Raw genomic sequence first — 15993 nt, 5'->3', positions numbered from 1 at the left:
GTAAAATAATAAAATCGGGAGATAGTATAAAATAAAATACCTTTTCTACTAAATCGTTAAAATCCCCAAATTAGAATGACATCCATGCCTACGGCGTGTTTGTAAATGTCTTGGCGCGATCGGCTGTCGCAAAAGCAGGACTTGCTTTTTGCCCCCTGACATATCGCCTTAATTAAAGCCATGTCGTCTCTCTTTCTATCTCTGCTGCGCTTGAGATTGATGGATGGCGTTCAAGTGGGAAGTCATTCGGAGGAATCGGAAAGTAGCGAAGGAAAACGTTTTTTTTTTTTTTATATGAACACATTTACGAGCTACCTTCGTCAGGCTTTGTCAAAGCACACAGAAACATACGATACCATCGACCGTCTTAACAATAAGCGAGGCAACAAAAGAGTCTGTTGTAATCTCCTGTGAGTCAATAGTGTGTTTTGACTCAAATGGCTTCTGTGGCACGTTAAAGTCTCTTCTTCCTCAGAGCTTAGCGTAATCCCCCCGACCACTGTCTGTGTGTGTAATAGTTACAAAAGCAAATATTTGCCTTGATGCCACTGAATGGTTCCGATGGAAATTGGAGCATTTTACTGATTATTTTGTAATTTTACTTATTGGTGTGCCTCATTTCACATACTTTTGACTTACTTTTTCTCTCACGGTCGCAATTTTCAGCTGCACTTCAAAGCAGCGAGCCGCTCTTACGCAACCTCTCTCGGGGTCAGGAGCGTCACGGCGCCTCACCGCACTGCCTGCAGAACGGAATGTTACGGCAATTATCCCGCCGTGGAGGTGCTGAAAATAGGACAGTTGGAGCACGCCGACTCTGTTCCTTTTCTTTTCATTTACAAGCCGCCCTCGATAGTATTCAGACTTTGTATTTATTATGACTCTTTTCATATTTCTTAACTTTTCCTTGTAATTTATGACATTACTATTTTGTAACGTATCTCCCATTTCTCAACGGGGAGTTTTGTGTTTCACGTGGGAGCGCTTTGACAGTGCCAGGCAGACTGCCATCGGGGACTTTGGCTTCCAGGAAGCTCTCTCTAACTCCTCCTCCTCCTTTGCTCGCGTGTTGACAATCATGCGTGTTATTACTCAGCGGCTCTCTCCTCTCCCTTGATGTAGCCGGAGCACAAAGGAGGCGCTACCTGCTGCCCCCCCTCCTCACTCCATCTCACAGCTGTCCTCGTCTCTCCAACGGGGATCAGCGAACGTTTTGTCTTACTCGTCACTTTTAAAAAAATTCTTATGTGCGTCTCAGCCGGTTTGCTAACGTCGTCATGGATGGGAAAGTCGGTCTCCGGTTGGTGTGTGATGAAAAGAAGAGCCACGCTGAGCTCAGCGTGCACGTGAGTGAGTAAGCGAGGGAGCGAGCGAGCGCGTGCGTGCGCATCCCGTCGGCTGGGCTCGGGTCCGGCAGGCTTCTAAAGGGAGACGGCGGATGGCAGCGGCATGAGCGGGCTAGAGCAGTGATAGCATGCGGACCGGTGCCAGGCTGCTGCAGACTTGTAGCAGTCCTAAAATGATGGCCATGGTCCGGACCTCCCTCCAGAAAGTGGTGGTCTTCCTACATAGGCTCCAGAGGATGGCAATCAGCTCGCCACGCTACCAGAAACTCTGCAAGGTACGTGCAAGGCAGCACAGGGAGAGTTTTTTGCTGATGATTCGGTGTGGGAAAGTCGTTTTAACTTTGCGTCTTTGTTGTCGTCGTGGTGGTGTGTGAGGAGATTTTTTTCTGGTTTTAAGATCGTCAAGTTAGTGGCTCTGACAGTTTGCTTTCGGATTCAGTCTTCATCAGTGTTTTCTCCACCTGGCGTGCATTTTTGGTCTAAATCTGTTGGTTGGAATTTTTGAATGAATTCTCATAATATTGTAGCATACCTTTATTGTCGTAGTATTCTACATTTTTTGGAACTTGAGCTTTACTGCATAATTTTTCTGGATATGATCTGTTCTTCGGACTATATGACATATTCATCATCTTTTAATTTAGGTGAAGAGTTTTAACTTTTAGTTAAGTTCTTTGTCTTGTTGCTGGTCAGAAAAAAGAAAATTTGACAGCAGAAAATAATATTTTTTGATTGCAGTGCTTACTTACTTCCAGGGTGTGCATACTTTTCCATGCCTGCTGTAAAGCCAAAATGGCACCCCGGGAGCTTTCTTGTGAGCAAAAGGCTAGCGTAGGGTGACGTAATACGCCACAGCTGGTTGTCAGCTGGGTCTTTTTCATCACAGGGGGATTGGCCAATGTGGACGGGAGGGAAACAAATGCATCACAAGCGTTTGTGATGGCTTGCCAGCTTCAATCAAAGCAACATGTGACAGTCCAGCCTAAACCAGTCTTAATCCATAAATCCGTCACTCCTCAGCGCGCCAAAGTGGACCGTTTGCTTTCAGATTGACCTTTTTTTTGGTGGCACTATTGTGTGTTTACTTACATTCACCGTTTTCTTCTTCTTATGGTTCAACTTACTTTAGCCGGTGGAACAAATTCAAGTTCCGCTGTGCTATTATTTTTGAGCTAGACAACCGAAGAGACCCTGGCCATGAAGGGCTATCAATCATTCTGCACTCAATTAGCACCCATCGGGTGCTTCGGCCTCCTCTCGGCAGACAGATTCTGCCATGCCGGACGTGTCGCGTCGCACTGTCCTCCCAGGGGGCGCTCACTCGTCCGTTAGCCCGTTGCCCTTCCGCTTGATGGATTTGAACGGGGCTAAGCCTCCCGGGCCGTGTGATGTCTCACTTGAGGCGGTCGCAATGCTGTTTTATCGATGTCTGTACTTTTTTCTTTCTATCACGATTTGTAATTTAGTTGGTTCACTTGCTTAGCTAAAAAGTCTGCGCGAATGTTTGTTAGCCTGTTTGACGTTCAAACGGCCCAATCGGAAAAAAAACTGATTTTAGATCGGGTTTCTAAATCGTGCTTCAACAGGGGCAATGAGAGCATATGGAGACGGAGCTGGCAGGGTAATGAGGGTAGCAGGGTAACCCTCCTGGGGAGAGTGACGGAGGAGAACCCTCCAGCCAATTTTTAGCAGCACGGCCGCGGTCACACACGCACACGCACGCACGCACGCACACACACACACGGAGATAAAACAAGCCACCAGGGCCTCGCGATGAACCAACCAGGCGTGCCGCTCTTCGAGTCTTGACCAATAAACTCCTGCTGACCTAAACACGGAGACAAGACAGGTGAAAAACAATCAAAGCTGTGTGATAAAGTAAGCCTCACATTTGAGATTAGACGGGGATGAGCAGGATCGATAAATCCATGTCTGTTTGTTTGTTGTCTTCTAAAGTTGACGGAGCTCACGTTCACAGCAATGGATTGCAGATTTTTTTTTCATTCATGCCCGACGAATTTCCTGCAAATGTGCTTTGGAGGCAAAGAAGCCTTTTGTAACCTTTTGCTGAGACTATTAGTGAAGTTTTAAGTGAATGTGAATCAAATGAGGTCCCCCAGGCCACTGGAACCCAGGGTCAATAAATTCAATAGAACAGCAGGGGATCTAGAATAGAACCCTGTGGAACACAATACGACAAGTGAGCCAGACTGGGATTAAAAAAAAAAAAATCCTTCTTGTCTGTATGTTTGTTTAATTTTGTGTAAATAGAGAATATCATCACTGTTTAATACTCAGTTGTTGTTCATTCATCTTTTATAAGGTTTAAATAACTTTTTGTTTAATGATCAGTGGAAAAAAAAAAGTCTCGCTCCCAGGCATCAGATAAACCAATAAGCCTAATGTTATTAGACGCACCAAGTAGTCCATAAAGCTGGCTGTGTTTGTGGCTTTTTCTTCTCCCAACACATATTGAGCCCGCTAATGCCTCTGTGTGTGATTTGCCATGGATTTGTCTTGTGCACTCCCAGTTCCATTAGATGCGCTCAGGCCGGATGCAACGAGAGGCCAAAGATGCTTTTGCCCCGTCTGCTCTATCGCCCCGTGCACTTTATGATGCCGCAAAGCAAGCGAGCGAGTACGCAGAGAAGGCTCCAGCCAGAATAAGGCAGCACTTTGTTTCTCGGAACAACACTTTTGACAGGGGAATAACTCACAGAGGCTTGCTAGGTGTAAAACAACTTGAGAGCAACTTCATTTTTGACAATGGAGGTTTTTTTTTTTTGGGTCAATATTGCTAATAAAAAAAGGGAAAGGGGAATAATATTTTTCTAAATAAATCAAAATATATATACATAAATACTGTATTACAAAATTCTTTGTTACATAGTGATAAATATTACCTTAAAGTATTTTTCTTCTGTCACCAGACTATGTTTATGCTGCCCAGAATTTTAAGCCCTCCACACTGTAAGGGAGAAAGTCACACTGACCTGGAGTGAGGCGCTCCGATGTCTAATTTACCTTGTCAGCGTGAAGCCTTTTTGACCTTCAGCCGTTTTCTCCCCTCTCTGTGGTTACCTTGCTTGTTTGCCAAAAGATGTCACGTCGGGCTTGATGTGAATGTGCCACATGGAACGATTTCTTTTCCCTCTGTGTGTTGCTTTTTTATTCAACTCTATTACCGACGAATGTGTCAAGCTAGCACACATGCACAATTCCAAGTCGATAGCTTGACTCTTTCGTGCTTCGATTTATTTGAAATCATCTTAAATTTGTGTGATTTATGTGGTCACACATTAAATTTAATGTACGCCAGCCATACGCGTGCTAGCCTCTGCGTGCCTTTTAGAGGTAAGTCTGGCGGCAATTGTGCAAATGTTTTCTGATGCTCGATGACGGCAGATTAAAGATAAAGCGGGTTATATATAGTCTGTAATCCCCGGCGGCGAACAGCTGGCCGGTGGGGCCTCACAGAAGCAGCACACAGCAGCAGCGGGGAGGCGAATGGACGGATCGGTGATTTGAAATTTGCAAAACATGTTTAAAGATTAGAAGTGAGACATGAAGACGAGCCTTGTTTAAGTGAGGATCACAAGTCGCGCATTCAAAGCGCGGCCGCTCGCTCCATGCCATCGTGGAGCATTGCGTCACGTGACCGGAGGGAAAATGGCAAGATGGTGGGAGCTGATGTAATGTCATTGCACACGAAGGAGAGTTGTTGGCAGTGGTGGGAATACAAATACAGTGGCGCCCGCTTGGAACACAGATTGTCTTCCCGACAAAATGAATGAAAATGTTGAAATATTTTTAAGAAGAATAGCACTCTATATTATTGGACTTTATTAAAACTTAAGAGTATTGACACAAGCAGAAGTAAAACCATACAAATCATAAAAATATCAAGTGTACTGCCACCTAGTGGCCAACAGAGGTATTACATTGTACAGTTATAAATGTTTAGATGGACACTCTTGTCCGGTCTAAAATTGCTTCTATTTAGTCTTGTTTTTGTTTTTGTCATGCTTGAATGCCTAAAAGCGTCCGTGTTCATTTGAATGCTCTAATTTGATGTTGCTAATTAGATGCGAGCCGTCTCCCCCGACTCGTCGCAAATTTCATTTGGCCGGTCAAAATGTCTAAACGCCAACGTGTAAGTCACGTTGTCACTTCAGAGGTTATTTTGGGTGTTGACATCATCGATCTGAAATCGGAGTTGCCGTGAGTTTGTGTGTCATGTTTTCTGTGTTTGCCCTGAGGTTGGTTGATCTTTGTGGTAGTTCATCAAGCTCTAATTTTGGATTGATGTTTTCCTGTTCCCAGAGAGAGGCCATTAATTACTGCTAATCACTCTGGGAAACACACATGGGCGTTGGCCAGCACACACGCATGCACACACTGTATTTCGTCGTAGTGGTAAACTCCGTTGCAAACCAAAACAGCAGCACCTAGAACAGATGTTGCATGCGCTTTTGACCATGACTAGCAGGGATCCAGATGTACAGACACACTCTTGGCTGACATATCATGTGTCCTCCTTTCCATTCTGTCTCGCTCTATTAATAGCTGGTGTCAGGCTCCGCCCCCATCAGACAGTAGCACGGCGACTAAATGATTGACAGGTCAATGCGAGCGGCTGTCCTTCTTCCTGTTAACCTTCTTCCTCTGGCGTCACCTTTGTGCGACTGCTTCGTTATAGTGCGATGGGCACACACACACGCTTCTTATGATGCTTCCGTGTTAAAGGTTTTCTCATGTCATATGTGGAACACTGTGTACCAAGCAGAGGTCCTGTGTTTGTGTGCCTGTGTGTGAGTGAATGATTGAGCATGTGCAAATCTGTGTGTGTGACTGTGTGTGTGCACGTGCTTGCCTATCACTGCTATCTGGCTGACAAACACGCGTCGCTGATGCCGGTTGCCATGACGGTGTCACTGCCAGCCCGCTGGCAAGAGGAAATGGAAACGAAAAGAATGACGATGGAATGAGAAACACACACACACACACACACACACACACACATACACATGCAGATATACCCAGGTAATTTGATCACAGATAAAAATCCTAAAAATCCTTGCTGCCCTTAGTCTCCTCTTGGATTCGTAACGTAAGAAAAAGTCCCCACAAGTGACATTCCTGTATAAGATTTTTGATAAACTTGTAAGTGTAAAAGTATTCCAAGGCCACTTAAGCGAACAACAGTCAAGATTTTGTCCTTCTTTATGATGTCAGTCAAGCTTTAAAAAGGAGGCGGCTGCCAAAAGTGGCATTTCAAAATGGCTGCTCTGTCATCGGCTGACATGCGAAGGGCTGCAATTATGACAAAGCTGGCTCACGTTTAACCCAGCTACATTAGCCTAATTGTATCTACTTACTTAAAAAAAAAAGACACAGTTGACTTCCTTTAAAGACTCCTCTTCGACCAAATTCCCAGATTGATGCCCAGAATATGCCCGCGTTCACCTTTCTGATTGGAACGAATGACGCCGAACTGCTGATGATATAGAAATAGACCGCATAGAGTGAGATGTATATGCGCTCCTCATAAGTCACCTCCTGTCGAAGCTAAGCTCCCCAAAGACTCCCGCTCGCTTCCTGCTGCACTTACCTTTCCCTCCGTATGAAAATGTGTATAAAAGGCGCAATTACTGTCGTATTCGTGTGTTGGATGCGTGCCAAGCTATTAGCTTTTCCCCCATCTTAGTAAATCCATCTATTGATGTTCCTCAGTGTTTATTGTGTTTATTATACTAATACAGAACTAACTGCCAAGGCACTTTATATTTGTATAAAAAGTATATAGCATTAGTTATTGTTATAGGAAAAGCCGCATCGCCTACTTTAGGGGTCAATAATATGGACAGGTTGACTTATCCACACTCGGAAATTAGGAAGGTTCTGGATGGTAAACGTCTCCAACCTGCAGCATGAGCTAAATTCTTCAAAGCAGGTTATTATATTTCATTATTTTCGTAGCCTCATTCTGGGTTGAATCACGGAGGCCGCCGTTGCCACCAGGGAGGCCGGCTCAGTCGATCAGGCTTCATTAAAGAGCAAAAATATGATCCGCGGCGACGCGCTATTAATAAAAAGTACACCGAGCGATGCTTTTCAGAGATGACGCGGCTCGGATTGCTCGTCGGTTTGTGCGATCGGCGCTCGGAAATTAATTAAAACCGTCTCAATGCGATAGAACTTCTATCAGTCATCGCGTGGAAGAAAAAAAGTACTTAGAGACGGAGCTTTCCATTTTTCTTGGCGAATCCTCAAGATGATCGTTAAACTTTGACATGGCGCAGGCAATTTTTTTTTATATCTACATGTTGCCCCACATTTTTGTTCATTATCTGTTCAAGACTTAAACCACAGAGACACAATAATAATAATAATAATAATGACGATAATAATAATAATAATAATAATGACGATAATAATAATAATGATAATAATAACAACAATGATAATGTTAGGTTTATTTTCCTAAACAACTCACAAATAATGAAGAGAGGACGTTTCCGGTTTCTTGCAAGGAGAATAGGAGAGCTTAATGGTTCTCACAATTCTAATCAGCTTCTCCTATCCACCTCACTTTTATTCATTTAGAGGTCCCTAGTTACATAATAGGCGGTGCCCCTAAAAGGATGGGGAATCAACAAGATCAGCAAAACGGCCTCCGCCCCTGACAGGATTTTTTCATGTATTTTGGCAGCGTAAACACAAGCAGACATTTGCAGATAAGCTCTTTTGCACGTCATTTCATCATAAAAACACTTAATTTCTTCATATCACTAAATAGCAGAAAGGTCGTCCTCGGCCGTTCCTCATCTCTTCGGTCAGCTTCGGGTCGACAGCTTTCGATTCCTCAACTCCCTCTGACCTTTATTCCACATCAAAAACACTCTTCCCACAGCAACTTTAATATACATTGTTAAACCACTGCATTCATAAATGTATAATCAATCATAATGAAATCATTACTCCATCATCATCATCATCATCGGTTTAAAGTCCGCTTTCCAGGCGCCGCTGGGTTGGACTGGATTCTCAATATGGCTTTCTTCCACCGAGGACGGTCCATGGCCATCTCGTGGTTGAGAGTCCTATACTGAGAACATTTTTGGAGCAAAACTTTTTACAGCCGGATGCCCTTCCTGACACCAACCCAAGGGGAAATTGATTTTCTGTAGGGGTTGACTCCCTTAGCCCATTCCTCTCCCGAGGAGCCCACTGGGCAGTGGTACTATTTAACCCATAGTTGGGGGCTGGTTCGTGGGCACCAGGGCGTGGGCACACACCGGTGGGCCTGCGTGCCGCACGTCTAGGGGCCAAACCTCCTCCGAGTCCCTTGTAGTTTAGCCTGGGTCCGTGTTGTACCCAGTTACCGTGTGTCGCCGTGTGGAGGCACTACATAGGGCTTACTGTTAGAGAGGCTATGTACTGGCAGGGAGAGACTTACGCACTCGGCTCTCCCGTTCGCATACTGCTAGCCAGCGGTGAGGGTTGACAGTGAGAAGTGACATGCACTGGGCACTCCACCAACACACTAGACGCATCATCATAACCCGACTTGGTCTTATGAAGTCCGACACACTCCATCAGATAATAATAATAATAATAGTAATAATGACGAATATGTTAGCATTAGCTTTAGCCCCACACATTTAAAGGTTAAATTATGCTAAATAATAATAATACTAAAACAAAAATAAAATAAATGGAACACTAGTCCTAATAAGATAATGGGTCTTGTTGCCTCCGCCTCTGATTTTTCTACCAGAACCCAAGGCGGGTGGTTCCAAGCACTCGTCTGCTTTTAATCCACCGTCTTAGTCTTGCTTTGTAAGGGCCCGGCAGGTTAAAGGCGGGTTAATTGGCTCCCAACTTCTGACACCTTTGATGCCCCTGTGCACTAACTAGATGCAGATCACGGCCAAGGAAATGAATCTGGCCCATCATCTCCCACTTATCCAAGAGGGATGCGAGAGGCCACTTAAAAGGATTTAAAGCAGCGAAACGTTCTGATGCATCTCTTGCGAAAGCGCGCTACGCCCGAGTGCTTCTCTGGAATTGATGAACGATATGAAAGACGACGACGATCATGATAATGGGGAGACGTGAAAAAAAAGCTTATTTCGCTTATTTCTTATTTTGACCGACGGCTTCATTTATTGTAAAACAAGCAGAGGTGGTGAGAAACTTGGCACTTTGAAATTGGACCAGTGAATGTACTCCCGTTGATCAGATTTGAGGTTTAATATGAGCAGATGAATGAAAATGATGTATTTCTAATTATATCCAACCTCAATTTCAAGGAAATCTGTTGGTGTATTTTTTTTGGGGGGGCTGCTAATGTGTACACGTATTTTTGAACGAATACGCGTTCCGTTTCCAGCGGGCTTGTAATTGGAGAGGCCTTTCATCTACTTTTCAAGATGGCTTTCCTCGGCAAGGCGATCAAAGGAACCCCCGATTAAAACCACACGAAAATACATTTTTGTGTGCGCAGCTATGATTACTCATCAGGAAAAAAAAACCATCAGAGAGAACATAACTACCAACCCCAAATGTCTTTTTTATCATCGCATTTTTTTCCTTCGTCATTAACCGCATTTATCTCATTACGCAATTTCTTAGCATTAAGTTGTCAAGTTGAATTTTGAAACACGCCCGCTTTCTGTCGACCTCTTAAAAGCTTGATTTGGAATTTGGAGGAAATTATATTTATCTTTTGCTACTATTTTTAATTGACAACTTATTTTAGGAACATAAACACAAATGCGTGTACTGAACTGTTTTTTTCTTTTTTTCTTTTTGTGTTTACATCTATTTTTATGCTCGACGACTCAACTTTTGACGTGTCTGACGTTGACGGCGCGAAATGCTGCTCTAAGAAACCGGATGCGGTCGTCCACTTCTGCGACCTCATCCCATGTTCAATCGCGCCTGACTGTCGAAAAGCGCCCGCCCTCCTTTGACCTTATTTCGCTTTCACTCTGGATAAGAAATGTATTGATGGGAAGAAAATTGAGTGTGAAGTACAATTAGGATTTTGGAGGAAGGTTTCAAAAGTTTTGCGAAAGAGCGACTCGTGTGTGTGCGTGCGTGTGCGTGCGTGCGTGTGCGCGCGTGTGTGCGTCACAGATTTACTGTAGTCGCTGCCTCGACTTGATCTACAGCACGGACGTGCTTTATTTAGCAACAAAGCTTTACGGTTCCATCACTTTTTTTTTTCCTCCATCTCGGCTCGTTGCATCATTAGCAAAAAAGGGGGGGGTGTCTCTTCTTTTGCGTGATGTGGCAATTTGCATTTTGATGCTGGGAACACGGGTCACAGAGTTATGGACGTTGACGGGAATAAACAACGACTAACGGCGGGAGAATCCAACTTGTCATCTTGTTCATAGGATGGAACAAGAATTTATTGGACAATGTAGTAGGATCCTATTTTCAGATTTATTGTTTGTTTTTTGTTTAAAATAAATGGGAAGATGATAAATCGCTATATTGGGGGGAAAAAAAGCGACTTGTTGAGCTCAAAGGAAGTTTCCTTATCATTTCTCCAACAAAATTACAGGCGAGTCCCTCGGGGAAGGGAGGGGTCGTGGCGTCGGCGCAGGAAGCGTTGCTAGCGCTAGCACATCTTCTTCTGAACTTTTTTTTTACTTTAGCATCGCGGCCGCCTCTTCTTTTTGCTTCATGCAGCAATTTTTTTTCTCATTGATCTGCTTGATGTTCATTCACCACCAAGCACATTATCTATTGATTTGTATCTAAATTTAAGCTCCAGATCTCCTTCATGTCAGTTGCGCATTCCCGGCAAGGCGCTCTCTCTCTCTCACTCTCTCTCTCTCTCTCTCTCTCTCTCTCATTTTTTATCACTAGTCTCCTTATAAGTCCTGATAGTACCTCTTCTTTTCTAGACTTTAGGAAAGGGAGTTTGAATTAAAATGGGAATCGCTTGGCGTAATGAATATTTATGAAGGAATGTGAGAAGGATGCGCTTGTGTGGGGGCGGTGGCATAAAATGATGTTTATGGATGTGAGGATTGGAATGTGATTTCAAGGCGGGCTTGTTATCAAAAGAGCCCGATGGAATGTTTTGCTTTGGTGGAGGCTGGCTTTTTTAGAATTGGGACCTTTTCACACGCTACCTGCCACTAAAGCAAGTGTTTTATCTGACTTCCATCACTCCCCCGCCCTAAACATCACAAATAACAAAAATATTGGAAAGATAGTGCTAAGCGGCGTGTTTGTCTTGTTCTTTGAACGAAATCTTCAATACAAATTGTGAATCCCTTGTCCTCGCTTTTGTGGCTGTAGCACGGCAACAAAATTGGATCATCCCTTTTATTGCTAGTCGCGGCTTTGATTCCGTTTTTCTCCTCTTCAGCCTTTTTCAAGTGAGTCATCTCCCTGCATCTGTCATCTCCGCTCATCTAAAAGCCTCTTTCTTTAAAAGTCACATTAAAGACACTCGGAAATCTTGAAACATCATGCCAACACGATGGCCCAAGCCAATCAGAGTCTCATTTGACTCGCATTAACTTTTTTTTCCCAGCTCTTTGGTTATGATAGAATGTCATGAGAGAAAGAGGATTAAACGTTATGGGTTCTAAAATGTAGCTTCGTTTAAGTCTGCTAGCTTCATGCTAATGCTTACAAATAATGGGAACCGCCTTAGGCTAACGATTAGCGTCTACGCAGCGCTGTTATAAATGTTTAAGCAACGGATATTTCAAGACAAATAAATAGGTGCATAGTCTTTATCCTCTGCAAAGAACAGCTGATTCGCTCTAAATATGAACTGGCATCATTATGTTACTCGACAGACTAAGAATCGTGTTTTCTTTTCAAATTCGATCTTTATCTCTCGAGTGTCGTGTTAGCGCAGCCACACACCAATCGATAGCTGATTATCATCGGCAACAGCAGCACATCGGATCAATCTCGGTGCTTCTCCCGAGTCGTTCTCGCCATGAATTGTAGCATCTCGAGTGCCATCTGACGGCTACGACCTGTGCTTCCGTTATTGGATTCCCATTGGAAGACAGCGACGTGTATTTTTTAATGGGAGCTGTGTCACGTCAAGAGTAAATTTACGCTTTTTACAATCTCCTTTTACTGTTCCCTTCATTTACTTGCAGCCGAGATAACCTGGAGCATAGCACAAGCTTTCCGTCTTAAAAAACGGGATCGTGTGAGGTCGGAAGCTTTTTGCTTCACGCGAGGTCGCCCGTTTAGTGGAAGCCGGCTCCGGGTGTGTTTGTGTGCCAGCGCCTCCTTGGTGATCCTGTACATGCTTGTTTAACTTGTGTGGGCGCCATCACTTGTGCTCCCTCTTCGCATGGCAAACTGCTCGTTTTGTCACTCCTATTTCTGAAAAAAAATAATTTCCTCCATCCAATCCTAGAAACCGTCAGTATGATACAACAGTACTGTGCCACATAAATCATATACACCACAAAAAAAAAAAAAACGTCACCATATTATCTAATACATTTTGGTTTCATCAAGCAGTCGAGTTGTCTGCTTGAATCAAAAATGCTGTTTAAAGGGCCCGGAGTATGTAGATCTTTTTAATGAACTAAGCGCACTTCAAAGTCTTCTCCTTATGAATATTCAACCTTGTATTTGTCTTTCTCGCATTCTCACTCCAGCTCCTTCGGCTTGACAGCCATCTGTCTGCTCGGCTTTGATGTGCGCCGCATGTTTCCACTTCCTCTGTTCCCAATGCCAACGTAACGTTGTCGCGAGGGCATCGTTAATGTATGCTCGACGAGAGCCCCGACGACTTAAGAGTTTGAGTCAGCCGAGTCGTCAAGGCCAAGGTAACTAATAGCTAATCCCCATCGTGTTGAGCCCAACAGAAACGAAATAATCCACAATCCAAAAAAAGTCAGTCACAGTTAAAATGTGTGGGTACGCCCTTCATTTCCTTCTTTTGGTCCCTTTGGACATTTGGCCTAGTAGCCTACTCATCACTTCATCTCTCAGCCGTTTATTTGGTCTCCTCAAAAAACTTTGTGTATAAGTCTCGAAAGCACGGGCGGGCGGCAGGGCTCGGCCTCAGGAAGTGTGTGTGTGGCGTGTCCAAGTTAGTTTAGGGGACAGGCAGGGTGGGAAAGAGAGAGAGAGAGAGCGAGAGAGGTAGGAAGAGGTGGGGAAGGGGAAATTACAATAATGAACAGCTGTGAAAACGAGAGAGGGGGCTCGTAGTGGGCCGGAGAGCCGCTCAGGCAGCCAGCGGCGCGGCGAGACCCCCCAAGAAACCCTCGAGGAGCAAACATCCAGCTTTTGGTGAAAATTGCGGCAGCCATGAGCGAGGAGTCATCTCGGGCGCCGGGCCGTCAGATGAACATGTGGCCTTGGACTCCGAGACCAGAAGAAAGCATTACTTGACCAAGTGCCGCTCGTGATTAGGAGGCTCAGTTGACTTTTGGCACCTGATAACTTCCATGTGCCTTTGGAGTTGGAGTAATCCAGAACAAGGCCGGACGTCCCCGGAAGGCTTCATGCCCAAAAAAACAAAACAAGTGGAGGCAAGCAGGCGACGTTTCGACATCCCTCAAGACACCCGGCGTCTTATCTTCAATTTGCAGACTTCCAATCCAAGATTTGTTGGATCCTCAGTCGGAGAACGTCCCGTTAATCGCAATTCCAGATCCCCCCCAGGAAGCATGCCTGGAGGACATTCCCGCTGACCTTTGACCCGACCCGTAGGAGGATGTAGAGGAGCTTGGCGGGAGTGGGAGGAGCCAAATCACATGCCGCAATATGATTGGCTTAAACTTCAGTTTGCACGAACTACTCGGAAAGTTTGAACAGGTATTTATTTATCGAGACGATTTCTTTGCCCTCAAGGCAGTGCGATCACAAATTGTTTTTTTACTTTGCTTCCTCACCGTGGGTACACTTCCAATCGTAATTGCAGCCGTTAAATAATGAAGAGCGCTTGTGTGCCGAGAGACCTTTGCATGAAATTACCTGTACTTAGACGACACTTACCGCATTGGTGGCATATAATTAAAGACCAAAGATGACAATTTTTGTTCCGGCTTTTTAACCACATACAAAAGTAGAAAGTTACTTTGTATTTATTTATTTATTTATTTGTTATTCCAAGCATGCAATGCACGTCACGGGTATTTTTCCATAATTAATAATGTTGCTGCGGGGCACCCCCAAACGACCAAATCTAATTAATTAGCATCCATCAACCACGACTAGAACATGACATACCAGCAGACAGACAACCTTTTGTTGCACGCTGAGTTACCGACTAATATTTTGTTTGGAGTCTGAACACAGACTGTCTCTCACTCGCTAACTTGAATTCTAAAAGGAGCTTTTGTCAATGAATGTAGGCTCAACCAATGGCCACACAGTGTCTGTTTTCTCTCCCAGAGTGTACGTGTGTGCTTACAGTAAGTGTTTATTAGTTGTCAAAGTGCCTAAGTTCAAAAAAGAGGGAAGCACTCGGGTAATGACTTGAGTTACGTCCAGCTGGCTCAGCGGCAGCGCATGAATCTTGTTGACGCGCTGTCATTGAGTGGACGTGCCAAATATTTAGCGTGTGTCATAAACATGCTCTTTAGCTGCTTTTAACACCATGCCTTTTGTTATCTTTATTTATCTAAGTGTTTTGATGTTCGACAATTAATATTACTGCCGTACCAAGGAGCTGTAACCCGACCCTACAATAAATCCATCTATGCGTTAGACTGCCCCCAGGTGGCCGTTGTCATTTTTGAACGTTTTATTTTATTATTACGCAAAACGCAGTCATTACCAGCTCGTTATATTGGCGTCTGCTGCAGGCCATCCATATGCTAACCGGGGTTTCTTTATTTAGTGTTCAAATGGCTCCAACGGAAGCGAGAGAGTCCCACCAGCGAGCGAGCGGCAGGAAAAGTGGAGCGATTTTACTCATCCCAGAATAAAACGTTTGACGGGAGCACGGGAAGCGCTAATACACCCCCAGTAGTGCGCTTATGTAATACAGTAGACCCCCGCTATTACGCAATTCTTCATTTGCGCCCCCACGATATTGCAAATTAAGTGATCTTTTTTTTTCAGGAATTAGGCAAGACTGAATTTATTGCAATAAAACTTTGAATTGGGAGTCACTAGTAAACAGTTTCCCCTCTCGCGGGTGGTTCTGTAACTTATCCCTCATGATAAATGAGGGTCTATAGTTGCACACGTTGTGAAAATGTTCTCGACACACAGTATGATATTTTCTGCAGCAGTGATAAGAGCAAAGGCAGACATTGCTCAGGGAGTTGCACCCAGGTTGACATTCCGTGTCAAAGGAGAGAAGTTAAGCGCTTCACAGTCAAAGAAGGTCTCCAGGGCATTCTCCTAAAATAAAATATTACCTCGCTCCTGTGCAACATGAATTCATCATTTTGTTGGTCGTTTTGCTTTTGTATTCCATTCAAGTGACTCTCTGTGTCCGTGCAGGACATCCAGGCGGAAATCGACTCCCACAATGACATCTACAAGAGTGTGGACGGCAACAAGTCTAAAATGGTCAAAGCTCTGGGAAGCTCCGAGGAGGCCGTGTTCCTTCAACACAGGCTGGATGACATGAACCAACGCTGGAGCGACCTCAAGGCCAAATCGGCCAACATTCGGTCAGTCC

General features: G+C 44.4%; 1 protein-coding gene across 6 annotated transcripts in view; it reads left to right on the top strand.

Moving 5' to 3' along the window:
• The window catches only part of utrn (utrophin), a 67468-nt gene that overhangs the window by 28194 nt on the left and 23281 nt on the right, over positions 1-15993 (top strand). For 4 of the 6 annotated variants that reach the window (XM_037245035.1, XM_037245040.1, XM_037245034.1 and 1 more), the window contains one exon: positions 15813-15985. In XM_037245035.1, the coding sequence (XP_037100930.1) occupies positions 15813-15985 (173 nt within the window). Of the gene's footprint in view, positions 1-1083; positions 1622-13564; positions 14175-15812; positions 15986-15993 lie in introns of those variants that run through there. The other 2 variants (XM_037245037.1, XM_037245038.1) reach the window with 2 other exon arrangements.

The sequence above is a fragment of the Syngnathus acus genome, chromosome 24 (assembly GCF_901709675.1).
Source record: "Syngnathus acus chromosome 24, fSynAcu1.2, whole genome shotgun sequence".
NCBI classification, from domain to species: Eukaryota; Metazoa; Chordata; class Actinopteri; order Syngnathiformes; family Syngnathidae; genus Syngnathus; species Syngnathus acus.
Note: the sequence above shows the minus strand (reverse complement) of the source record. Positions and strands in the feature narration are given on the sequence as shown.